The sequence below is a fragment of the Trachymyrmex septentrionalis genome, unplaced genomic scaffold (assembly GCF_001594115.1).
Source record: "Trachymyrmex septentrionalis isolate Tsep2-gDNA-1 unplaced genomic scaffold, Tsep1.0 scaffold120, whole genome shotgun sequence".
Lineage (NCBI taxonomy): Eukaryota > Metazoa > Arthropoda > Insecta > Hymenoptera > Formicidae > Trachymyrmex > Trachymyrmex septentrionalis.
The window spans coordinates 200,091-226,046 of NW_017304331.1; the positions used below are offsets into that span (position 1 = coordinate 200,091).

Sequence of the window (25,956 nt, forward strand, 5' to 3'; positions counted from 1 at the left end):
CTGTCATTACGATTTTCGAAGATAGGCGCTATTCTAGCATTTTTTAAAAATATATTGCCATTTTTAATTTCCATACAATGTAATAAGCAACTGCTGCAGCTGTATGCCGTCTTTTAATCTCTAGTTCTACAACAATTGAAACTGTACGTTTAAACTGCTTTATGTAATTCAGGTATTCGTTATCCATATCTCTTTGTCTGTAGTAGTCTTTTTATCGCAATGATATGTTTTCACAATTTGATACAAATAAAATGTATTAACTGTCAAACGACAAGTAAAAAATTTTTTATGCACAAATATATGTATATAAATATAAGTAGTATATGGGTAGCCATGGGGCGTCAAAACAAACCCTCTCCACGTCTCCCTCCGGCGCCGTGGGCGTGGCCTAGACGGGTCAGTCTGGAGAAAGAATGCGTTCTAATTGGTCGAGGAGTGAAGAGAGGGGGTAATAGGATAATTAAATGGTGTGTTCTGATTGGTTCATCCTATACTTGCCCAAGATTTGATTGGTTCGCTCCATATCTATCCAAAAGGGATTGGATAGAGTGGGTGGTAAAGGGCCTTAGACAAAATGGAGGTCTGAAAAATAGTGAGTGGAGATTGGGACTGCAGCATTCTTTTGTCGCGAGGATAGAATACGAACAGCGGGGGATGAATAGCGGTCGAATTTGTGACGGTCGCTTTTGTTGTCGCGGGACAACGTTTCCGACGTGTAGGCGTTTCAGTGAATGTTATTTATGTATGAAAGAGCAGATCTTATAAAAATTTGCGAGTCTAGAGAGTCTTGCTTTTGTTCGGAAGAATTTGTGAAGGTAAAACAGGAACAAACATGTTCAACTGTTGCGACGCGTCGTCTCCAATGTGATGACATTACGTTCTTCGTAATTACCACGCAACATTAATTTTATAATTTCCTGATTAATAAAACATGCGAGTAATTTCAGTTCGATTTCTTGAATTAAATATAAAGCAGACTTGTTAACATTATCGGATAAAGATTCTAATTGTTTTAAACGCGTATCGACGCACTTTACAATGCTTCGCAGTCCAAGAAAGGTAGTTTTCTGCATTACAATTGCCGCTACGTAGGTTCTCCGCCGGTGGAGTTGAATCGAGTGCGCCCTCTTCTTTCCGAAGATTTCCGTTGGAATGTTCCTCTTCTTCTTTATACACTAGCAATATTGATTTTAACCCGTAAGATGTGGTAAAGCTGATGGTGATATTTTTTATAACAACAAAGTTTTACTCTGTTATCGCTGCTTAAATACTCGTTCATGAGTTCCATGTGATTTTGAAACTGTTGCCAGCAGTGTCAAAATAAATTCCGTCTGCGTTATGACTGCTCAATAGGTTTGAAGATTCCTTTGTTCGTTCTTTGCAATCCTACGTGAACCGTCTTCGTATGAGAATTGTTATCATACGTTGTTGCTAACAACATATGAAATCGAGCGTTTCTTCTCTCGTCGATGTCGTTACGTAACTTGTAAGAATCGGGGATGGAGTACATGCCCATGTCTAAATTATTAGTATTTTTTGGACTGGCCATTGTTCTTACGTCGTAGTAATACCAAATTCAGTGAACCAAGATGGCGAATAAAAACATAAGAAGCACAGTACTTGTTTGCTCGTGAAGCTGCGGACGACGAGACTCGAATGAAACGGATTTTCGTTAGCACCGTCGACATCACCACCCTCTCCGACGCTGCGTAATAAAATTATTCTACGCGCAGATGAAAAAAATAAAAACATAAACTTTCTTTAAATTTTCCTTAAAAATTTAAAATAATCTTTACCCCATAGAAGTCAGGAGAGGGGATGAGAACAAGATAAATCGAGAACGAACAAGAATGAACAGGCGTGAAACGAAAGGTTTTACTATTCCTCTCCTGGTTTTTTATGCCACGACGGGGGAGGAATGAATTTGACCAGGTGAAAAAAATGAAAATTTTTCGTTATAAAGGAAAAAAGATTTGGGGGGTTTAGGTCGTGGGATAGTTTCTAACGAATAAAATTTAGTACAACAACAACCCACGAGTTTCTTTTAAAAAGACAAGAAGAAATTTATAAAATGTCTTCGCTTTAAAGTAAATTTACGATTGGTTTTATTGCTTTTAGAAAATTCATTAATTTAAAGTAACAGAAGTACGGCACAAAAATGTTGAATTCAATTGGAATAATGTAGGAAATTTATCGTCTTCCTCTTTTCTGAAATTTGTGTGTATACTCGCGTGGGAAAAAATAACGTGTAGTATATGGAAAATTTATAAGATACAAAAATTAAATATTAGTTATATTGATAAAAAAACGTGAGAAAAGTTTTAAACGAGGGGGGTTATGTTCAATGTTCGCCATGATTTTTCTTCATAACGACACCTTGAAGAAGAGAAAACAAATAAAAACCAACTGATATTGTCGATCAAGCGAGATACAGAAATTTCCATTAAAATTGTATTTTTTGTTAAAAGCTTTAATGTTTATCAGTCGTGGACTAATATTGTGTGAGAATCCTTTCCAGTAAGAAGATACAAAAAGCAGAAGGAAAAATTTAAAAACGTGAGATTTGTCGTAATAATAAAAATTGTAAAACGAGGCAAAACTTTTCTGGGTAATAATGAAAACGAGAGCTAAAGGTTTTATTAGGGTAAAAGCGAAGGGGGCGATGCTTTTCGTGATAATTTGTATGGGATCAGAAAAGGTGTTAGATCGGGTATAGGGATGGTCATAACTTAGAAGTTTTTGTCATCCCCGCTTCTCTAAATTTTACGAGAAAATCATTTCTAGTAAAGGAGGCGGTCGATTACCAAAATCGTCAAAAATCTATCGGCCTATGAAGGGACTAGGAATTTTTAGCGAATCTTTTGGGAGAGGAATTTTTATGAATATCGCTACGGGCATAAATAGCATGCCCTGATCGAGCTAAAGTTTAGTCCTACGTTCAAACTCCGAAGTGAATTTTACTATTTGCGTGCTTTTAATTTTGCTTAAAAATGGAATTTCGCGGGTTACTAGGGAAATTTTTCATCATAGCTAACAACTTAAATAAAAAATTAGTTGCTGGCGATTATCTGACAAAGTTGTCAGATAACGATGAAAAAAATTATTCCGTTTTCGGGAATTTTGTTGGTGAGTGTTCCAGTACACTAGTGTGTGTTATGCACAAACTGGGGCATTGCAGTGATGACGAGAGACTAAAAAATATAATCGCACGTCATCTCGAAATACGTGAGTGCTTTGGTCACGAGGAGGATGACGCTGGAAGTCACATAGCTGACTTCAAGCGACGCATTGGACTAAGAGGTAAACAGTAATAATTTTTAAAATAGAATCTAATACATATTAGAAATAAAAGCTGACTTTATAATTAATAAATATTATAATTAAATTATAATATTTATTTCATAGAAGCCAGCAATATTGTGGGGCATGCGATACCGCATCGCAGGGGTCGGTCAGTAGGACGACTCGGTTTAAGGAGACGTCGCGGGAGAAGAAGGAGTACCAGCTAGTAAGTTTTAAAGAAATAAATATTAACTAAACGGTTATAGAAATCTCGAATGTTAAAATATTTTATTTTTTTTCTAGGAAGAGCACGAATCGAAGAAGAAGATAATGTTCCGCCTCCGCATGACGTCCCCGTCATTGTAATCGATAGGTAATTCGCAAATACCCGAGAAATCTATTTCGTATAATATAGATGTAATATGTGATAAAGAATAAAATCAATTTTGTTTTAGATGATGTTGATGATGATGATAATGACGATAACATTGATGGGGATGACGGTGTGAGTCCGACCGATTCCAAAGCACTGGTCTCACCGGGTTCCACAATTTTCATAACATGTAAGTTTTAAAAAAAAATAAATTAGATGAATATAAAGAGAGTTAGCTATACACAGAGTTCAAAAATAATAATAATAAAAATTATTTTTTAGCTCAGGAAACCGAAGAGGAATTGATACAGGAAGAAATGGAGGACGAAGAGGAGGAGGAGGATAACATTATCGATGATAATGATGATGATGATGATAATGATGATGATGATGATGATGATGATGATGATGATAATGATAATGATGACACCGGTGATAATGCTGGATATAACGTGAAATCCAACGAGAATAGCAACGTCGATGACAACGGCGATGACGGAGAGGAGTAGGAGGAGGAAGAGGAGGAAATAACACAGGAGGCAACAGAGGAAGAAGATAGCAGATATTACGTGTCTCTTGGAAATGAAGGTAATAATCTTTTTATTTTTTATTTTAAATTTATTTATTGCTCGAGATACTTAAGCAGATATTTTTATCAGATATTTTGTACTCTCCCGTTCTACCTATGTCGCCGAAATATTAAATTACATAAAAAGAGAAATATTATCCTCTCACGATCATATAAACAACTGTAGGTGAGTTATCTTGCCAAGTAGTAATGTTACGAATAGTAGTATAAGTTTCTAACTTAATATATATATATGTATATATATATAGCAATGTTATCGGACTAATAAGATTTGCTTAACTTTTTCACAGTACAAACAGGAGGTAGTGCTGAGCGTCTTACATCGCAGCACACACGAGAAGAAAATATGCCGATGGAAGAAGAATCCTCACAAAATTTCATCGGCGAACAGCAGCAGCAGCGGCAGCGGCAGCAGCAGCAATATACACATCATCATTATTATCATCATCAGCTCGAGGATAACGATCAGGATCGTCATCGCCGACAGGAGGAGGAGGTTAGAGATAATTTCATTTTTATAGAATTAAGGGCGAAAAACTCGCGTCGATTCAGGAATTTCGCGTTACTAGGGAGGGAGGCAACTTTCGCGATATGTCCGCTACTCGAAGGTACTGATATCGTTCGTTGGATAGAAAGCGCGTTCCGTAAAATTAGGACGTATGCGCTACATTCGTGCGAACCGAACGATTACGTAGGATTATCGTTCGAGTCGGCGGATCTAGCGCGCGGTTAACTCACGAGGACATATGACAACTCGTGAGTTCGTTGGCGCAAAGTGCTGGAGGATTCGATATCGCAGAAAATTTTACCGTGCGCGTTTTCAAAGTCTCGGTACCCGCAGGTCGTGGGCGTCAATCTAATCGATTGACTCGCGAAGACATAGCCAAACGCTTGATTTTACAAATAAATAACACAGACAATTTGTGTTTTCCCCGTTCGCTCGTAGTGGCTCACATACATCAAGAGCGCGGACAACTGCGTACGAGGGAATTGCAAGAAAAATGGGAATCCATGAGATACCAGCGTTCTTCGTTACAGCGTAAGCTGGCCAAAGAATTAACGAAATCCGCTGGTATCACGATTTCCAAGGAAGGCTGTGGTATTCGTGAAATCGAGCAATTCCAACGGATTCTCGTTTCCGAAAATATTGCTATAATGATATATAATTTTACTACTTTCGGTCGAGGCGAGAATCCAATGTATGACGGCTGCTCGTTACTTTCCTGTCTAGATCACAAACCCTCGTGTTGTTTAAATAATGTATTACGAGAGTTCGCGACATTATAACCCTATACTAAATTTAAAAGCCGCCGCCGGAGGCTCGCGGAGGATATTGCGTACAACGTGGGCTTTCGTAACGATCGAGAGCATCGATGCACAAAAAGATGCCCACGTTGCTACGCCACCCCGTCTTGCGAGTTCCCCGACGCTGAGATGATTAAGTGCGATTCATGCGCTCGTGTCTTCTTCGGGCGTCTGTGTTTCGATCGTCATCGATCGCAGGGATTGTATAATCAATCCCTCTCAAGCGTTTGCGTATCCATTAAAATTTGCAACGGTTGTGGGCGATTGATTAATTCAAAATCGCGACACGATTGCGACGTAATTTATTGCAAAACGTGTCGTTCGTTACAGTCTTCGAATCATTTGTGTTACATGCGGCCTCTTTGTCGTAAAGCCACAATAGAAAATCCTGGAGAGGATACAAGTACTATGGCATTGCGAGAAGAAAATCCGTAAACAAATACGAATGACGTCGAAGACACGGACGAACCTGTTAAAAGAGATCGCGTCGCATTCGTGTTTTATGATTTCAAAACGCGACAAGACGAAACGCTCGAAGGAATGGAGAACATAAGAATTCACGTTCCAACTCTCTGCGTCGCGCAACAAATTTGCGAAGCGTGCGCGGGAATAGAGGCCATGTCATTGCGATGTTGTTAGTGTGGAGTGCGCGAATTCGTATTTAGTAGAGACCCCGTAAAAGAGTTTGTCGATTTCGCGACGCGCTCGTCTAAATATTTAAAAAAAATTATCTGTATTGCGCATAATGATAAAGCATTTGACGCTTAATTTATTTTAAAGTACATCGTTGAAAAGTCGGGAATAACGGAAGAACCTCGGGTGATTTTGAACGGGACGAAAATTATCGTTATGACGTACGTTATTGGACGTACAAAATTTATTGATAGCTCAAATTATATACTTATGCAATTATCGGAGTTACCCAAAGCTTTCGGGCTGCAGGATACTCTAGATAAAGGTTTTTTCCCTCATTTGTTTAATATGTTGAAAAATCAAAATTATATTGGTCCAATACCAGACGCATATTATTCGTCCGAACAAATGAAACCCGAGAAACACGAGCGTTTTATGGTTTGGCACAAGGAAATGTCGCGTTTGAATTTCGATTTTAATTTTAAACAGGAAATAGTAAAATATTGTCGGAATGACGTAGATATCCTTCGACGTACGTGCATGGCGCTCAGAAAAATCTTTTTAGAACGCGGAGACGTGTGTCCGTTCGTAGAATGCACGACTATCGCTTCCACATACGAGGTCTGGCTATTAAATAACGAGACTGCGCGCGCAGAAGGCGTCCTAGAGGGGTAGGGTGGGAAACGAATGCAGCGTTGGATAGCTGGAAGTGTCTACTATTCCAGTACGAAAACACGTTTTTGTCGCAGTAGTAGTATTTTTTCTATAGAGGTTAGAAACGAACTTGTTTTTTTCTCGTGCCGATAACAATGTGTGACGAAAAACACGAGCAACGGATCAATGTGAAATTTCTCGTTAAATTAAAAAAAACTCCGACTGAGTGCTATAAGTTGTTGAAAGAGGCCTATGGTGAGAATTCTCTATCTCGTGCGCGTGTTTTCGAATGGTATAAACGGTTTTCTGAAGGCCGAGAGAGCACCGAAGATGACCAACGTCCAGGTCGACCTGTCTCTGTTTCAACTCCGCAAACAGTGACCAAAATCAATGAAATTGTGCGCGGAGATCGTCGAATGAGCATTCGAATGATTGCTGAGACTGTAAACGTCGATAAAGAAACTGTGAGAAAAATTTTACATGACGAATTAAACATGAAGAAAGTCTGTGCGAAGTTGGTCCCAAAAAATTTGACCCCTGACCAAAAGCTCGTCCGTCAACAGATCTGCTCAGATTTTCTTGAGAGGTTAGATGAAGAGCCTGAATTGATGGAAAACATCATCACTTGCGATGAAACCTGGATATTCCAATACGATGTTGAAACTAAGCGGCAATCCATGCACTGGAAAACTCCTGCATCGCCAAGAATGAAAAAAGCAAGGATGTCGAAATCAAAATTTAAAGCCATGCTAATCGTTTTTTTCGACATCAACGGCATCGTGATGACTGAATGGGTTCCAGAGGGTCAAACTGTAAACCAAACTTACTATTTGACAGTTTTGGCAACACTGCGAGAGCGAGTTCGTAAGAAACGGCCGGAGTTGTGGAAAAACAAGTCGTGGATCTTACACCAGGACAACGCACCTGCCCATAACGCGCTGTCTGTGAAGCGTTATTTAGCCGCTAGAGGCACTCCAGTGCTCGAACACGCGCCGTACTCGCCTGATTTAGCACCCTGTGACTTTTTCCTGTTTCCGAAGATCAAGTCTGCCTTAAAAGGAACCCGGTTCGAGTCGATGGAAAAGGTGAAGCGAAAATCGGCGGAGCTCCTAAATGCTCTTACAAAAGAAGACTTCCAGCATTGCTTTGACCAATGGAAAAAACGAATGGAACGGTGTGTGGCGAGGGGAGGGGAGTACATTGAAGGGGAGCATTCAATTGTAGAATAATTTTAAAAATAAAACTCTTTTTCATAAGCAGTCTCGTTATTTAATAGCCAGACCTCGTATATGAAAGTTTTTTGTAAAAACTTTTTACGTGAGGAAAAAATAGGAATCGTTCCGGGCGGATATAGATATAAAGATAATCACTCGCACAAAGCCCTGCAGTGATTAGTGTGGATGGAGCACGAGCTCGGATATCCTATAATCCAGGGCGAGGCCGCGAGTATCGAATTGTCGATACTGTGCCAGTACACCTGTCGACGGATATTACGAAGTCGAATCAGCGAACGAGACGTCGCGTTACGTGTTACAATTTCACGGTTGTTTTTGGCACGGTTGTCCCAGCTGTTATCAAATCAATCGCGAAAGAAAACTTACGTCCGGGGTGTCGCGCGAAGATACAATCGACACACGATACGAACGAACTCTCGCAATGATATAGCGTCTTTGATAACGAGGATATAGGGTGATAGAGAAATGGGAGTGCGACTTTTCACGAGAAAAGCGCGAAAATCACGAGATGCGCACTTTTCTTGAAAATCATATCCGATATCGATCAATTCTCCTCTCGACCCTCGCGAGGCGTTCTTTGGCGGTCGTACGAAAAATATCGTAACTCGATACGAAGTTACAGGTATGGAGAAAATACGCTATGTGGACGTGTGTTCTCTGTATCTGTACGTATTAAAAACGGGTACTTTTCCGTTAGGCCAGCCAATGATTTATATCGGAGAACAGTATTGGGAGCTGATTGGCGCAGCTCCGAATTTTAATTTTGATTGTGTCGAGAGTATCATTCGGTACACAGTACTTCCTCCACGCGATCTTTTTCACCCTGTACTCCCGTTCCGCGTACAAGATAAATTGTTCTTCGGGCTGTGCCATAGTTGCTGCGAAACGTTCTCGCAGGGTGAGTGCACTCACGATCTCCCCGCCGATCGTGAATTCGTAGGAGCGTGGGTATCCTGCGAATTGCGCAAGGCTCTCGAGAAAGGTTATCTCGTAACGAACGTGAGCGAAATATGGCAGTTTAGAGTCACGCGGTTCGATCCTCGTACAAGGCAGGAGTGGTTTGTTTGCCGAATATATCAACAGTTTTTTGAAATTAAAGCAGGAAGCTAGCCGATGGCCGAGCGAATGCCTGGATGACGAGAGTAAGGAACAGTACCTTCGGGAATACGAAAAAACCGAAGGTATTGTTCTCGATAAAAATAATATCGCCCGAAATCCTGGTTTACGTTCGGTCGCAAAGCTCTGTCTGAATTCTTTCTGAGGTAAATTCGGCCAACGAACCAATCTGCCTAATACAGAGATCGTAAAAAAATACGATCGTTTGGCAGCGTTGCTCACGAGTTTAGAGCACGAAATAACCAATATATTATCTGTCAACGACGAGGTAATATATGTTTCGTGGCGACTACGCGAAGAGACGGTCGCTCCTTCTCCGCAAACCAACCCGGTAATCGCGCCTTGGACAGCACAAGCGCGACTAATATTATATAAATATTTAGAGAAATTAGGTAGTCGCGTTTTATATTGTGATACAGACTCGTGTATCTATGTAAACAAAAGCGAACCGAGCGAGTACGAGCCGCGTACGGGGAATTTTCTGGGCGATATGACGGACGAGCTCGAGGGCTACGGCCGGGGCAGTTTTATCGAGTAGTTCGTGTCCGGAGGCCCAAAATTTTACGCGTATGTCGTTCGTACACCGGAAGGTCGCCGACACAAAATCTGTAGAGTTAAGAGAATAACGTTAAATTATAAGAACTCGTGTATTATAAATTTTAATAGTATTAGGAGATTAATAATGAGAGAGAAAGACGCGATAAAAAAGAAGAAGAAGAAACGGGCGGGGTAGCGATAAATTTGCGTTTTAGCACAATCCGTCGCACGGCGTTTCACTAAATCGTAACGCGAAACAAAACGAAGACGTGCGCACCGGTATTAGTAAAACGTAAATTTATTAATAATCGTTATTTCCTTCCGTATGATTTCAGAAGAGAATAACGTCTTCTTCTTCTTTTTCTTTCTCTCACTTATATTTTATAATAAGTTCGCGAATTTTCCGCTTATTCGCATAGTATTTAAGCATTATGTAAGAAAAACATAAATTTAAGTTTTTTTTGTAAATAATAAATAGTCTAAGAATCCCTCTTTTGCAAAAAAAAGCACTTTATTAAAATTGTATCGAATAATTTAATGTAAAAATGTAAAAATATAAAAATGTAAATATTTAATTATAATAAAAATGTATTATATTGTTTCTAAAAATAATTGAATTTTGTGTATAAGAGTTAGCAAAAATATAAACAACATAAAAATTTAAAATTACATATGTTTCCTTTTCTCCTTTCCTCTTTTTTAAAGAAAAGTATCGAATAAAAATATTTTTTTACTTAAAGGAAAACAAGAAGCGATTTACCAATTACTTAATTCTAACCAACCTTTCCGATTTCTACGAAAGCTTTCCCTCGCAGCGACATCGTTGTAGTGGCATCGGTAAGCTTATCGACAACGAATGTCGCGTACTCACTTAACGATAGAAATATACGCCGATCGTAAATCTCTTTGACGCGCGCGAAGAAAAGCTTATGCGCGTCGCGCCGCGGTGAGATCAGCTTTTCGCCTGCCGCGGTGCTCTTCGCTGACAAGCTCACGCGGGGGTACGCTGGTACGAGCACTCGTTTGCCGCGCTAGGGCCCTGTCGTCGCGTTGATCAGCTTATCTTCTCTTAAAGTTACTTTTTTCACGCGTTTTAGAAATCAACGAAAATGGCGTTTTTCCTTTTTGCTTTTGAAGTCGCGCACGAAGATCATTTGCTCATTTCGTAAAATGGACGTGCGTTGGAAACATTCTTGGACGTCCATCGTATGCGGACCGATTGATTGTGGGAAGACGGTCTTTTCTCAAGCATTTATCTCTCATGTCCGACGTGTGCTTCGAGAGAATTTTGTTTTATTACGCGGAATGACAAGAAACTTATCATCGATTACGATACGCGTGTAAAAGAACAGCGCTGGGGATGCAGCAATACTAAAACGGCGAAGAAGAATATAATTGAATTTCGCGAGGGATTACCCTGTGCGGAAGATTACTCGAACGATCCGCTTTCTCCGAAATTAGTGATAATCGATGATCTTATGAGAGAATCGTCGTCGTGCGATGCGATCGTGGATCTTTTTACCAAAGGCAGTCATCACAAGACTCTCAGTGTTATTCTTATCTCGCAGAATCTATTCCACCAGGGGCGTGGGTAGCGCGATATATCGCTTAACGCGAATTACATCGTCGTTTTCAAAAATCCACGTGATCGTGCTCAAATTCGTCATTTAGCGCGTCAAGTCTATCCCGAAGATTCGAAATTTTTAGAAGAGGCATACTACGACGCCACATCGAGGTCTCACGGGTATTTGTTGCTCGATCTGAAACAATCAACTCCGGACGAGTATCGATTTCGAACGTGTATTTTTCCCGAGGATACGTTTCATTACGTCTACGTGCCGCATAGATCATTTTCCAGCGGATACGTATAAAAGTTGAGTACGGCTAATCGCATGTATCAGTCGTAGATTTTTCTCGCGATGAAGATGGGTGACGTGAAATCGCACAGAGCGATGAAAATCGCCACATATTCGATCGGTAAGAGAAACGCCTGTCTCCTCGCGGCGCTCTATCATTTGAACAAAAATCAACGCACAACCTTCGTACGTAGCGCTGACAAAAAACTAATTCGTTGTATCTGTGAATGTGTTTTTAATACACTCAAAGGTAACGTCTCGCTCGAACGGAGTGAAAAAAACCGGTTAACCAAATACAAAAAAGCTCTGCGTCGTGTCGTATCAAAACGCGGTAATTGGAAGGATAGAAGAAAGCTGTTGATGCAGCGAGGCGGATTTTTACCCTATATTATCGGACCTATATTATCACTAATTATCGAAGGAACGAAATAGTAGAGATAAAACGTTATGGAGAGGGCTAAAAAAATGGTTTTAATTTCGACGGAAAATCTGGAGAGAATGCAACATTAGCTACGTCAAAATCCGACATCGTTCGTTGACGGAGAGTCAAAAGAAATAGCAGTACCGCAAAATTCGGATAACGCCTTGAGCTCTAATAACACAACGCAAATCCCGGGAACTTATCTAATACGACTCGAGAAATGAGTCGTATTCTCAATTCCAGATGGCCTCGTGACGAAAGCGAGAAATGGAAAATGTACAGAGAAGCATTATGGAGATACCTACGGTTTATCCGAGAATCGCGAAGACAGAAAGACGTACGTAACGAAAACGAAAATGTAGAAGACAACGCTACACGAGATGCCTCCGATGATAACGAAACGACGAACGATGACGTTTTTCACTATCTCACGCAAACATCCGACATATCACCGCCATCACATTCCAATAGTAACACAGATATTACAGCGAAAAATTTCAAAATTTCGAGCGAGCATAATCATATGATGAAAAGCATCAAGGAAATACTGGAAAACGTACCGAAATCTTACCGTAAGTATGCACACTTACTGATGAAACATTTGCTTCGAAAAGCTGTGCCCGATAGACTTAATTGGGACGAGCACGGAATTGTGACTATAGATGGTAACGTCGTGAAAGATTCGAATATCACTGACTTAATAAACGATGCAATGCGCGAGAGAAAAACCGTGAAAGTAGTGGGTAGAAATCAGTGTGCACGATTACTCCGTGTGTTGAACATACCTTCTGCACTGGTGAGAAACAAAAGTTTATTGTCCGCGCACGCTGATGCTGTAAAACATTGTAAAACTTCGACCGCGCGCGAGTTCCACGCCTGTTACATCGAAAGAGTTAGTTCCATCGATTGTATTGAGAGCCCGAGGAAGAAGAAAAACGTAAAAATTACGAACAAGAAATAGACAAGGAAAGCTCGTTGATTCTTTCTCGCACACGAAAAATTGATACCCCCGTATCTTTGCAAACAGGGAAAAGCCGGTTGTTCGGTTAGAAAAAAATTGAGATAACGATAACGTTTGAAAAACTATACTACGATCCGTCGAATTATGCGGGTTATTCGGCAGTGGATAATCTAACTCGCCATTAAACCGAATTTCTCACGGGGAAAAGTCGTACTATGGCTCGAATCGCAAGACGCGTACACGTTGCACAAGCCATTGCACAGAAAATTTCCGTGATTACATTATAACGTGACAAACATTGATGATGTGTGGGAGGCAGATTTGATCGAACTCCGAAATCTAAAAAGTTACAACGACGGTTATTCCTATCTGTTAATAATTATCGATGTATTAAGCAAATATGTCTGGGTAGAACCACTACGTGACAAAACGAGCAACAGCGTGATAAAAGCTTTTCAACGCGTACTAGCAAAAAGCGAAGGACGAGTACCTGTATATTTATAAACGGACAAGGGTAAAGAATTTGTCGCGCACCCAATGCAAAAATTTCTTAAAGAAAACGATATTCGTTTTCGAGTAACACGCAATCCGGACATTAAAGCCGCCATGTCGAGCGCTTCAACAGAACACTGAAGCAGCGAATATGGCGTTATTTCACGCATAAAAATACGCGACGCTACGTCGATGTTCTACAGGACGTTGTACGTGCTTACAATCACACGCGTCACACGTCCACGAGAATGCAACCCTCAGTAGTAACGAGAGAAAACGCCCGTATCGCACGTGAAAATACAATCACGTCGTTGGAAAAACAACATATTAAAGAAACGAACGCAAAAGATTAAATATCGCGTTGGAGATCTCGTTCGTATCAGTAGGACGAAAGCAGCCTTCGAGAAAGGTTACAAGGCTAAATGGAGCGAGGAAATATTTCAAATTTATCGTATTCTCGATTGGCAAAATCCTCACGTGTACGAGCTGCGAGATTTAGCAGACGAAGTCATAGACGGTATTTTTTATGAGCCAGAATTAGCTCGAGTTGAGAAGAACCTAGAAGAAGAACAATTTATCGTTGATCGTGTGATAAAGAGTAAAGGGCGAGGAGCTAATAATAAGCAAATGCTAGTTAGCTGACGTGGTTATCCCAGTAAGTTTGATATCTGGATTCCGGCATCGAGTTTAATTTCTCTTCGCGATGGAGGAGGAACAATTTCTTCTGGTACTCCCGAGTAACAGTAGTATGCGTCACTTTCCGAATAATACAACGTCACGGAATTACCTCACTCTATAGTATTGCACTCTATAGTATTGCATAGAGAATGGGAGATTGCGATAAATGAGATTCAATTTTCTTGTACCTGTTTACACGTACGTCATAACGAAAATGTGATCAGATTCGTCGATGTTAAACCCAATAAGGAGACGAATGGTCCGTTTACGGCAAAAGAAGCTTCATTTCCAAATGGAATTTACAATGATATCCAAGAGCTTATTGAGGCAATTAATATCGCATGTAAAGATGCCGAATCGCATTTTTATTTCTAACAGCAAAGAGCGTCTGGCGGCAAAGTCTACATAAGTATTAACTGCGACGAAAAATGCAAAATGCTACATCATATAAACTTTTCCGATTATTTTCTACGAATGCTAGGTTTCTCAGTAGCAATTTCAAATAAAAATGAATTGTATTCCAGGCTCTCGATACGTAAACCTAATTCCAATGAGACAGAAGAGAAAACTTTTCTTACTCATGGATTTAATAAGAAGACGGGGCAACCACGTACAGTCGGTTATTGGAATGTCGAACCTTATAGTTTGGCGAGCTATCTCTGATAAAATGTTCGTATGCGATATTTGTGCGCCTTATATAGGCGCATGTGCGTACTGTTCTTCTCAGAATAGTACCGATCGAGATACGCAGTCATAATTACGCATTTGGTGCAAATTTGGTGAAGCATTTCTCATTTTCAAATTATATCCCCTTGCAACGAACAAATTTCAGAACGATCGAAATAGATATAAGAGATCATCTTGGAAATAAAATTCCATTCGAATTCGATACGCTGACTGTGACACTGCACTTTAAACGTAAGCAATAACTATCTTTCGTGTACGCGAGCGTGACGATAACGCCAGTCTATAGTTAACAACTCACAATGGAATATGAGAAGTATTTTGATGCGCGGGATACCGGTAGCAGAGGAATTCCACGTGTTTTCGTTGGTTCACCTTATCAATGCGGGCATGGAATCGGAAGCTTTCTCGGTGGTTTATTTAGAAAAATACTATCTTTTCTAAATAAAGGTGCGCGTGCTATAGGAAAAGAAGCTTTACGCGCTGGAATTAACGTGATAGAAGACGTCAAAAATAATAAACCGTTAAAGGAAGCGGTCAAAAGTCGGCTCGCGGAATCGAGGGGTAATCTGAAGAGAAAAGCCAAAGAAAAAATAAGCTCCCTGATGAGGGGATCTGGATATACAATAAAATATCCACGAAATCCGCAGCGCTTCAGTTTCCACTCGGTGGTCGAGATAGACGTATGGCGCATCGTAAATGATGTCGGGGGGTCAAAAGAAAATCATCGAGAATTGTCACAGGAAAGAAGAGCAAAAAAGTGACAAAGAAGAAAAAGAAAATTCGTGCTGCTGGAAGAAAAACCAAAAAACCATCCGCTAGGAAACATCGTGGCAAGAAACGCGACGTATCCGACATATTCTTTTAATTGAGATACGATTTCGCAGCTGGAGAAAAGCATGTCCTTTCTTCATACCCACTCGAGCGAGTGTATAAAGAGCGAACTCAATCTCTTCTCTCTGCCACCTACGCAAACCAGCATTGAGAGTTCGCAAGGGATTTATTACAAATCCGTAACTTCGCTCGCAGACGACTCGCCCATAGAATTTGTCATACCCGGACATGGAGAAGACTATCTGGACTTCATTCACACCATTGAGCCTTCGCATACGAGTACGCGTAGAAAACGAGCGCGGGGAGAGCACATCGGTCGCACCCGACGGCGGGGCAAAAGTAGGCCACGTAAATCATTTATTGCATTCCATGTTCAACCAAATCGACGTATATTTCAATCAAAAGCTCGTATCGCCACCAAACAACGCTTACGCGTATCGCGCGTACGTCGAAGCATTATTAAATTATGCTTTACCCGCAAAAACCTTCCATCTAACCTCTTGCTTATGGGACGCGGATATCCCTGGTTACATGGACGACACGTTAGACGCGTCAAATCCAAATACAGCGCTCGAGAGACGCACGCAATACATTCGAGGAAATCGCGCGCTAGATCTCGTTGGTCACCTTCACTGCGACGTTTTCAATCAAGATAAATTTTTAATTATTGGAGTGGTGGTTGGAATGAGACTTATACGCTCGAAAAATTTAATTTGTCTTGGAGAGTAAAACGCTATCAAAAATACGCATTCTTGACGCCAGTCTACTCGTAAGAAGAGCAAAAATAAGCCCGGACGTGCTCCTCACACACGCCAGAATGCTGAGTAAAACTACCGCCAAGTATCCCCTTACGAGAGTCGAAATTAAAACATTCACGCCGGCGTCATTGGGGAATTGATAGACAACGCAATACTCGGACAGCACCAAAACGAATAATAGTCGGCTTTGTCGATAACAAGGCGTTTAACGGTGATAGAAAATTAAACCCATTTAATTTCAAAAATTACGGAATAAATTTCTTTTTGCTGTATGCCGATGGCATGCAAATTTCCAGTAGACCGTTACAACCAAATTTTTCGAAAAACGAGTCGCTCTACGTTGACGCTTATCACACATTATTCTCGGGAACCGGCATTCACTTTCTGAACGAGGGTAATTTTATAAGTAGAGATGATTACGCCAACGACTACACTCTTTTCGCTTTCGATCTTACTCCCGATCTATCCGCTAATTGCGCGGGACATTGGAATCTCGTAAAATATGGAAGCTTAAGATTAGAAGTGAGATTCGAAAAAGCTCTTTCTGTGACTATTAATTGTATCGTCTATGCCGAGTTTGATAACGTTTTAGAAATTGACTCCTCGCGTCAAGTCATTGTCGACTTTTCCGGTTAGTCCTACGGCTTTCGCATGAAAATTATTTTCTCCTCTACTACACATTCTTTCTCATCTAATTGGACGCGAGAATACGAAAAAGCTTTAGTCTTGTTCGCCAACGTCAACGTTTCGTGACGTAAAAAAGGGTAGCGAAAATTCGAATATAATATCATAATGGATATAGTCATCGACATACAAGGTTTTTGCGATGTCGAAGAAAACTTTATTCCGAAAGAAGTCGCGATTAACACAGAGCGATCACCGGACACTGAATTATGACATCACCCTGTCCATTTGAAGATTTATCCGCGAGAGCAAAACGAAAAAAACTGGCTTACACGAAATTATCATGGAATCGAATGGTTCGATGGAGACGTCAATCCAAAAAACTTTACGATACATCTGCGTGACATTACACGATACGCGCGCTACATCTATACCAGAGGACAAGAGAAGGCTCGTTATCTGAGTAATCTATTTTCTAAAAACGTATATAATTTGGAGGGAACTTTTCCGGCTTTCAAAAATGTACTAGATTTCGAAGACCGTGGACAACGCTGCACGCATCACAGATTTCGAACCAGCTTCGAATCACATTGCATCTTACGCAACGCTTACAAATTAAAACGCTGGCTAACTATACGACATAGCAACAATTCAAGTTATGATAACCTTTCCTCAGAAAATTGGAGCGAGATCGTCGTCGAGAGCGAAAAAACCGACAGCGAGAATTCTTAAATTCAATTTAAAAATCAGAAACACGATATCGCACGCAACATTGAAGCGTGGAGAAAAAATATTGCGACGGAAAAAACGAATCAAAGCGCGGACAAACAACTGACAGACGAGGAGAAAAAAGATCTCTCAAAACGACTCGTGGACCAATAGAGATAAAGCTAACACCAACATCTCGCAAGCATCGAGCATTTTAGGGAGCTCCACATTGCATACGCCAGAAAAAAAGTACATTTTGAATTTACGCAAACATTTCCTCTCTCACGCTCTCCGACGACGAGAAATAAATTCTCTGGAAGTTTTAAACGCATTACATCATCTCCGTGTACGACATGCGGGGGTCTATCCTGCCGATCGACTGCCGAGAGTGTGGACGAGGTCGACCGCCATTGTCGCTAACATGGACGATCACGATCGACCTGGGCAGCACTGGGTCGTCTTCTACATCGATGAACATGCGACAGGAACGTATTTCGATAGCTACGGCTTGCCGCCCTTGGATCCAAGATTCCTCTTACGACGAAACTCCACCACGTATCGTTGGAATATATAATACGACAACGCTGCAAGGAATACTTTCTCAAACTTGCGGACAATACTGCTGTATATTTCTAAATTATTTGTGTAATGGCTATAATCTTAATCAGTTTCTTGATCTGTTTACCTCTGATTGTAAGCGAAATGATCGATTGATTGTACAGTTATTTCATAAAATTTTTCTTCATTGTAAACATAAACTCGTAAATTCTCATGCTGTATGCCGTCATGTTCAAACGTGTACTCTTTTAAAAAAATAAAATAACTATTTCATGTAATATCTTTTTTAAATAAACGTTTTTGAACTTGAAAATATTGCCTTGTTTCTTACTTCTACCCCTTCACCTTTATTTACAATAGATACATTTTCCCCCGTATTACAGACTCAGATAATGTACATTATATACATAAAATATAGAAAAAATTTTTTAAAGCAATGGTCGGAGACGACGCGCCGCAACAGCTAAACATGTCCGTTCCTGTTTTACCTCCCCAAAAATTCTTCCGAACAAAGCGGGTCTCTCTCTAGACTCGCAAATTTTCGTATAAGATCTCCTTTTTCATACATTAATAACATTCACTGAACCGCCTACACGTCAGAGATGTTGTCCCGCGATAACAAAAGCGACCATCATAAATTCGACCGCTATTCCCCCGCTGTTCGTACTCTATCCTCGCGACAAAAGAATGCTGCAGTCCCAATCTCCACTCACCATTTTTCAGACCTCCATTTTGTCTAAGGCCCTCTACCACCCACTCTCTCCAATCCCTTTTGGATAGATATGGAGCGAACCAATCAAATCTTGGGCAAGTATAGGATGAACCTATGTTATATAATCAGAACACATTTAATTACCCTATTACTCCCTCTCGCTTCACTCCTCGACCAATCAGAACGCACCCTTTCTCCAGACTGACCCGTCTAGGTCACGCCCACGGCGCTGGAGGGAGACGTGGAGGGGGTTTGTTTTGACGCCCCATGGCTGCCCATATACTACTAATATGTATAAACGTATACATAAACATGTATAAATCTTCATAAATATATACATATATCCAATTATATGTGAAATATATTTATAAATGTTATAAAAGGATAAATGTTATAAAAAGGAGCATACATGCTCCTTTTTTTTGTAAAATTACTTTTTAGTGTAACGAATTAGTTAATAATAAAAAAACACAAACAATAATTAAAAGAACAATTTTCGTATTAGAATTTTTGTTTTAGAAGAAATCAAGTTTGGACAAATATATGTAAAAAAATACTAATATATAATGACATGAAAATTATGTATAATTATATAAGAATAATTTTTTTACATTTCTCTAAACTTCATTTTTTCTAAAACAAACAATGCAAAAATTGTTCCTTTAATTGTTTTCGACATTTTGTCATTATTATTTTTCTTACATTAAACAGTAATTTTATAAAAGAGAGAAGGATGTACAAACATATATAGACATATTTCGTATATAATTATATATGTTTACGAATATTTATTACATATTTATGTGTATACATATTCATATATAGAGTCCCAGAATGATCGCCAAATATTTTGTGTGCTGATAGAGATTAAATTAAGGGGATTAAATTAATTCAAAAAGTCCTATATCATTTTATTTGCAATTTTCGGAATAATTAAGATATTAATTACTGAAGATTACAAAATATTAATTACTAAAAATCGCCGAATATTAGTTTTCAATAATTTTTTACTCAAGTATTATTAGCTTTACAGAACAATAGCAAGAGACAAAAATTGTTTATCTTCTTCTTATAGAGCTCTAAGAATTTTTTCAGAATTTTTTATTAACTTTTCGGTACTGGCAACTAATTTTAACGACATAACATAAGAAAATGCTGTACTACAAAATTCTGCAAAAATTCTTAAAACTCTATGAGAAGAAAATAAACAATTTTTGTCGCTTGCTGTTTTTTTGAAAATTGACAATACTTCTTCAGTGTACAGTCTTCGTCAGCGAAGCTTCGATGCATAAAATGGCACCTTAAAACACTTGCAGCGCATTGGCGACCGACGGCTCAGAAAACTCAGAGGAGAATACTCGACTTCTTGGCTACTGTCGGTCGTTTTAACAAAATGCGAATGACGTAATTTTCCCTTTTCGATTTACTGAGAATGCCCAGTGGAGACAGAGCGCGTTCTATCTCCTTGTTCTCGCCTACTAAGTGAGAAACGATCGGAGCCGATCGGAAAGCGTATCGAGAGCACTCGATAGAGGCAAGGTACGCCTTACCCCGCATGTTCCGGTTTGGCATTAGAATCAGGATGATAGTAGCGTAGCGGATCGAAATATTAGCTACAACAGGATCTGGCTGGCACAGAGGATTGTCAGGAAAAAATAGCTTCGACGAGGAATACAATCTTTTATAATCATAAAATAATGTTTCTTCGTCGGAGCTCAGCAGCGCTTGGTTTTCTTCGCACAAGCTCCCTCACGAGTATGTCTTTCGGCGCTATTTTATGGGGACCAGGGGCTCGGCGATACTCGGTTGTGTTTGGGTTTCGTAGCCCGAACGCGAGTCTTCGTTGCGAACTGTCGTCACCTGTGAATTTTGTTTGAATTATTATCGAGCGCATCGCGCCCTCATCGGGGCATAATGCCGCGGCATCCGGCTTGGCGGGAGCTCGGGAATAATGCATTATCTGTTGGTGCACCGTTACAAGCAACAACAATTTTTTTAATAAAAATGTCATTGCATATTTGTAGAGAAGATAATCTTGAAGTTGCTGAGAGGGTCCTGAAGCATTTTCAGCCACTTGTCATATCGTCATGCCTAATGACGCACGAAATATCACTCGTATAATTAGTAAACTTTAATCGCTATTAATTTGAAAACTATTAATTTGAAAATTATTACAGCCTCGACATCTTCATATTAGGATTTTCGTTCTAGAATCAGTTTTTAAAAGGATAGGTCGTAGAACATCCTGTACATATGTAATTGTGACGAAATTTTATGATACAAAAATTTGATATTGCAGATGGAAGAATTTCACGCCCAAAGTTATCGTAACTCGTGACATAGTACAACGACCATCGGCACTTACCGTTGATTCCTGGAGAGATAACATTATCATAGCCTGTCCGGGATCAGGACGGATTGTCGTTCTCGACAGGAAGTTCAAACTTGTACGGAAGATTCGTCATCAGGAGATGATAGCACCTCAAGGAGTAGCCTTCTTGCAGAAACACGATGAAATATATGTGACAGGTATTGATATTTAATTTTTGAACAATAAGACAAATCGTCAGAACATGGCTTAAACTTTTAAAACTTGATTTATTAGTTTTTATTGATTCTTATCATTTTTCGTTTTTGCTATATCTTTATAACTTTTTCTGTTAAAAATGATTTAATGAAACAAAAACTAATATGTACATAAATAAATAAGAAATATAGGATTATTACAACAGTCAATAAGCAAATAAAAAGTTTACGATATAAACAGTAATTTATAGTGTACGAGTATGTATAAAAGAGAAAAGATAACAAATCACTTAAAAGTAATAGCTGGTTGTATAATCTTTAAAAATATCATACTTTATCTTTAAAAAATAAGACAAAAATGATAGTTTTATTTTTTAAAGTAAAAAACCACAAGAAACACTAGTAAATAACAGAAGTTTGATTAATGACCAATGCGTACTAATAAATAACCTACAATTTTTTTTTTTTAAAGAAAAAGAGTACGTAGGTTTTAGTAAATACATAGATATTTAGTTAAGTAAATGCTATTAGATTAATTATTTATTTTGTATTATTATTTTTTATTAATTATTTATTATTTATTTTGCATAAATATTAACAAAACATTTATTATTAAACAATCTTTAAAATATGTATTTTATAATTTTATTAGATTAGAATAAAAGCATAATCATACATTTAGTAATTATGCAGAATAGGACTTTTTGCGAATTTCGACATTTTTCGGTTGCAATGCTGATATTAATCTTCGTTGTGACTCAAATAATAAGTCAGAAAGGTTGAAAAATAAAAATAATTTTCTTTGAAAACATTACATATAGGGGCGTACGACTTCCACAGGAAACGACTCTCAACCCACCTCTCCCCTGCTGGTGATGCACGATTTTCACCAGAAGCAACTCTTACCTTCCCATCCTGCTTTGAGGGCGCACGATTTTCACCCGACTACTTCCTCTTCTACGCAAAGTCGGTTGAGTGGAAGTCGTGCGTCCCTAAGTAGAAGGGGGGAAAAGTGAGGTGGGAGTCGCTTCGAGTGAAAGTAGTGCGCTACCAAGCAGGGGGAGGAGATGGAGTGGCAATCGCTTCGTATGAAAAGTCGTGCGCCCTTATACGAGGAAATAAGGTAGATTAAATAATTTAGAAAATAGACTATATATTTTTCGACCACCCCCGACTTATTATCACTATTTGAGCCATAACAAAGATTATATTATCAACATTGCAGTCGAAAAATGTCGAAATTCGGGAAAGGTCCTATTCTGCATAATTATCATAAATTTGTTATTTTAATAATAATATAACCTTTTTATTTCTATAAGAATATACATTCGTCAACGTAACTTTTCCATTTTAACATTTATTTTTTACAAAAATATATAAGTAAATAATATTTATTCAATTAACTTAAAATTAATAAAACTTTTTTTTACTTAATATTATATATAGAAAACTGCACAAATAGTAATAAATTCTGTGGTATTACTTAATATAATAAACTAAGTCTTTACGTTTTTTAGATTTTTAATAAGAACTTTTGTTTTCTTTGTTTTGTTTTTTCCTTCTACTTTTCCTTTCCAATTTTCTCTTTTTCTTTTAATTTTCGATTTGCCAATTACTGCCTTTTCTTTTCTTCTTTCTGAGCCTATTGTTGTTCGGTAATTCTCTGTTTTATAATTTTTGTTTCCATTTTTTGATGTAATAGCAAAAGTATTTTCTTGTTTAACTTTTTTTTTATCAATCTTTTCTGTACGAGGAAAATGTAAATGCTCTTTCCATAGTTCTTCATATTGACATTCAACGTTTATTTCTTTTATGATCAAATGGGAATCTATTTCATTTCCAGTTTCTATAACATTTACAATAGATCATACACAAAAATTATTATATTCATATAAAAAAATTAATTTAAAAGTTATAAAAATATCTTTCAAAATATAATCAGAAGATGATTGCGTAGGAGAACTTGTTTGACATTTAATACTCATAGTAGATGGTGTTTTGGAAGAATTAATATTTTTTAAAATTTCTATTGTATCAAAACAGTCTTCTGTGTTAGCATAACAACCGCTAGTCTCGGGGAAGGAAAACTAGTTGCAGTAGTGATCCCCGGGGTGGGTGGGTCCCAATCACCACGACACAGCGCATCCTCGGGTTGCGGATAGAGGAAAAGCCTCGCTATCTCGGTTGAGGATAGAGGCTAGCTGCGAATAAATTGAATAAGCAGTCGCGGACAGCCGATTGGAATGGTCCTCCTGTTTGGGGGTTGGGCGTGGGTTTGATAGGCTCACACCGTGAAACGACTTTATCTTGAAACAATCAAAACTCGCCATGGATTCTTCTGGGGTAAAATTTTCCGGAGGTAAACTAGTCCCCCGTTCGGATCTCCGGGTGGGGACTACCTCGGGGAACTCATGTCGTATAAAGTCAAAACGCGGGAGAGACTTCAAAGTGGGTACGTGGAACGTCCGAAGTCTTTACAGACCTGGGGCGTTTCAATCGATGGTCGGGGAGGTCGAAAGGTACGGGGTAGAAGTTGTCGCGTTGCAAGAAACAAGATGGGCCGGGGAGGGTTCGCTTAATGCGGGTTCGTACACGCTTCACTATGGAGGGTCGGAGATCCATAGTCTTGGCATCGGTTTTATGATTAATAGGAAAATCTTATCCGCGGTAAAAGACATTAAATTTATAAACGAAAGATTAGGATTGCTCGTTGTGCAGGGCCGATGGTACAAGATCGCGATAATCAACGTACACGCGCCGACGGAAGATAAAGATGGCGAAATTAAAGACGGGTTCTACGAAGAACTCGAACACCTCGTGGATCAATTACCGAACGATTACATGAAAATAGTCGTGGGAGATTTTAACGCGAAAATCGGTAAAGAGGACATTTTTAGACCAACGATCGGGCTCGAAAGTTTGCACGAGGAAAGTAACGATAACGGAGTGAGGGTAATTAACTTTGCGACCGGCAAAAATCTTATCGTCAAAAGCACGTATTTTAAACACAAAAATATCCATAAACAAACTTGGATTTCCCCGGATGGAGGCACGCGTAACCAAATTGATCACGTTCTTGCAGATAAACGGCGTCACACGAACGTACTCGATGTCAGGTCTTATAGGGGGGCGGATTGCGACTCGGATCACCTCTTTGTAATTGCCAAAATCAGGGAACGTCTTTCGCTAAACAAAACTAACGGGCAGTTGTTTGGAACTAAACGTCTAAATGTACAAGGTTTGATCGAGGGAGAAAACGGAATAAAATACGCGGTCGAAGTAACGAATAGACTCGCGGCTTCAAAGGAAATAGATGAATCGGATGATAACACGGTTGATAAACACTGGGAAAACGTACGAGACGCGATAGTAAAATCGGCGGAGGCCACGGTTGGTTTTTGTAAAAGGAACAAAAACAAGCCGTGGTTTGACGAAGAATGCGTAAAAATTGTTAAAGTACGAAACGAAGCGCGCATCACGTGGTTGGCTCAAAATACGAAGGAAACTCGGGATCAGTTTCTTAAGATTAGGCAAGAGGCTCATAATATGTTTAAAATTAAGAAGCGTCAATACTTAAAACGTAAAATTGAAGAAATAGATGAAAATTGTAAAAGCAGTAACGTACGAGGCACGTACATGGGGATAAATAATTTTAGAAAGGGATTCCAAGCTAGGACGGAAATGGTGAAAGATGAGAACGATAATTTAGTTACGGATACAACGGCAGTTTTAAACACATGGAAAAATTATTTTGATCGGTTATTGAATGTCGAATCTGAAAACGACCGGGAAATAGAGAATTTTGAGTATCACACGGCTGAACCTAGGATTAACGAACCGACAATTTCAGAAGTAGAAAGCGCGATTAAAAAATTAAAAAATCACAAAGCACCGGGTAATGACTTGATTCCGGCGGAACTGATTAAATGGGGGGGAAGTAGATTGATAGAAGAAATTCAGAAATTAATTATCTTAATATGGAATAAAGAAGCATTGCCGGAACAATGGAAAGATTCAATTATAATCCCGATTTTCAAAAAGGGGGACAAAATGAGTTGTAATAATTACCGGGGTATCTCACTTTTACCTACATGCTATAAAATTCTGTCGAATATTTTATTAATGAGGCTTGTACCATATGCAGATGAGATAATTGGAGATCATCAATGCGGCTTTAGGAGAAATAGATCGACTGCGGACCAAATCTTTACTATTCGGCAAATCTTGGAGAAAAAATGGGAATTCGACCAATCGGTACATCAACTTTACATTGATTTTAAAAAAGCGTATGATTCGATAAAACGGGAGAAAATGTATGAAATTTTAACTCGGTGGGGGATACCCAAAAAATTGGCTAACTTAGTCCAAGTTTGTTTAAAAGATACCAGAGGTAGAGTAAGAATAGGTAATCAAATGTCGG

At 39.1% G+C, this 25,956-nt stretch overlaps 1 protein-coding gene across 1 annotated transcript in view; it reads left to right on the plus strand.

Moving 5' to 3' along the window:
* The window catches only part of LOC108754771 (E3 ubiquitin-protein ligase TRIM71-like), a 226,572-nt gene that overhangs the window by 97,561 nt on the left and 103,055 nt on the right, over positions 1-25,956 (plus strand). The window contains exon 4 of the mRNA XM_018497355.1: positions 21,310-21,539. Within this exon, the coding sequence (XP_018352857.1) occupies positions 21,310-21,539 (230 nt within the window). The remainder of the gene's footprint in view (positions 1-21,309; positions 21,540-25,956) is intronic.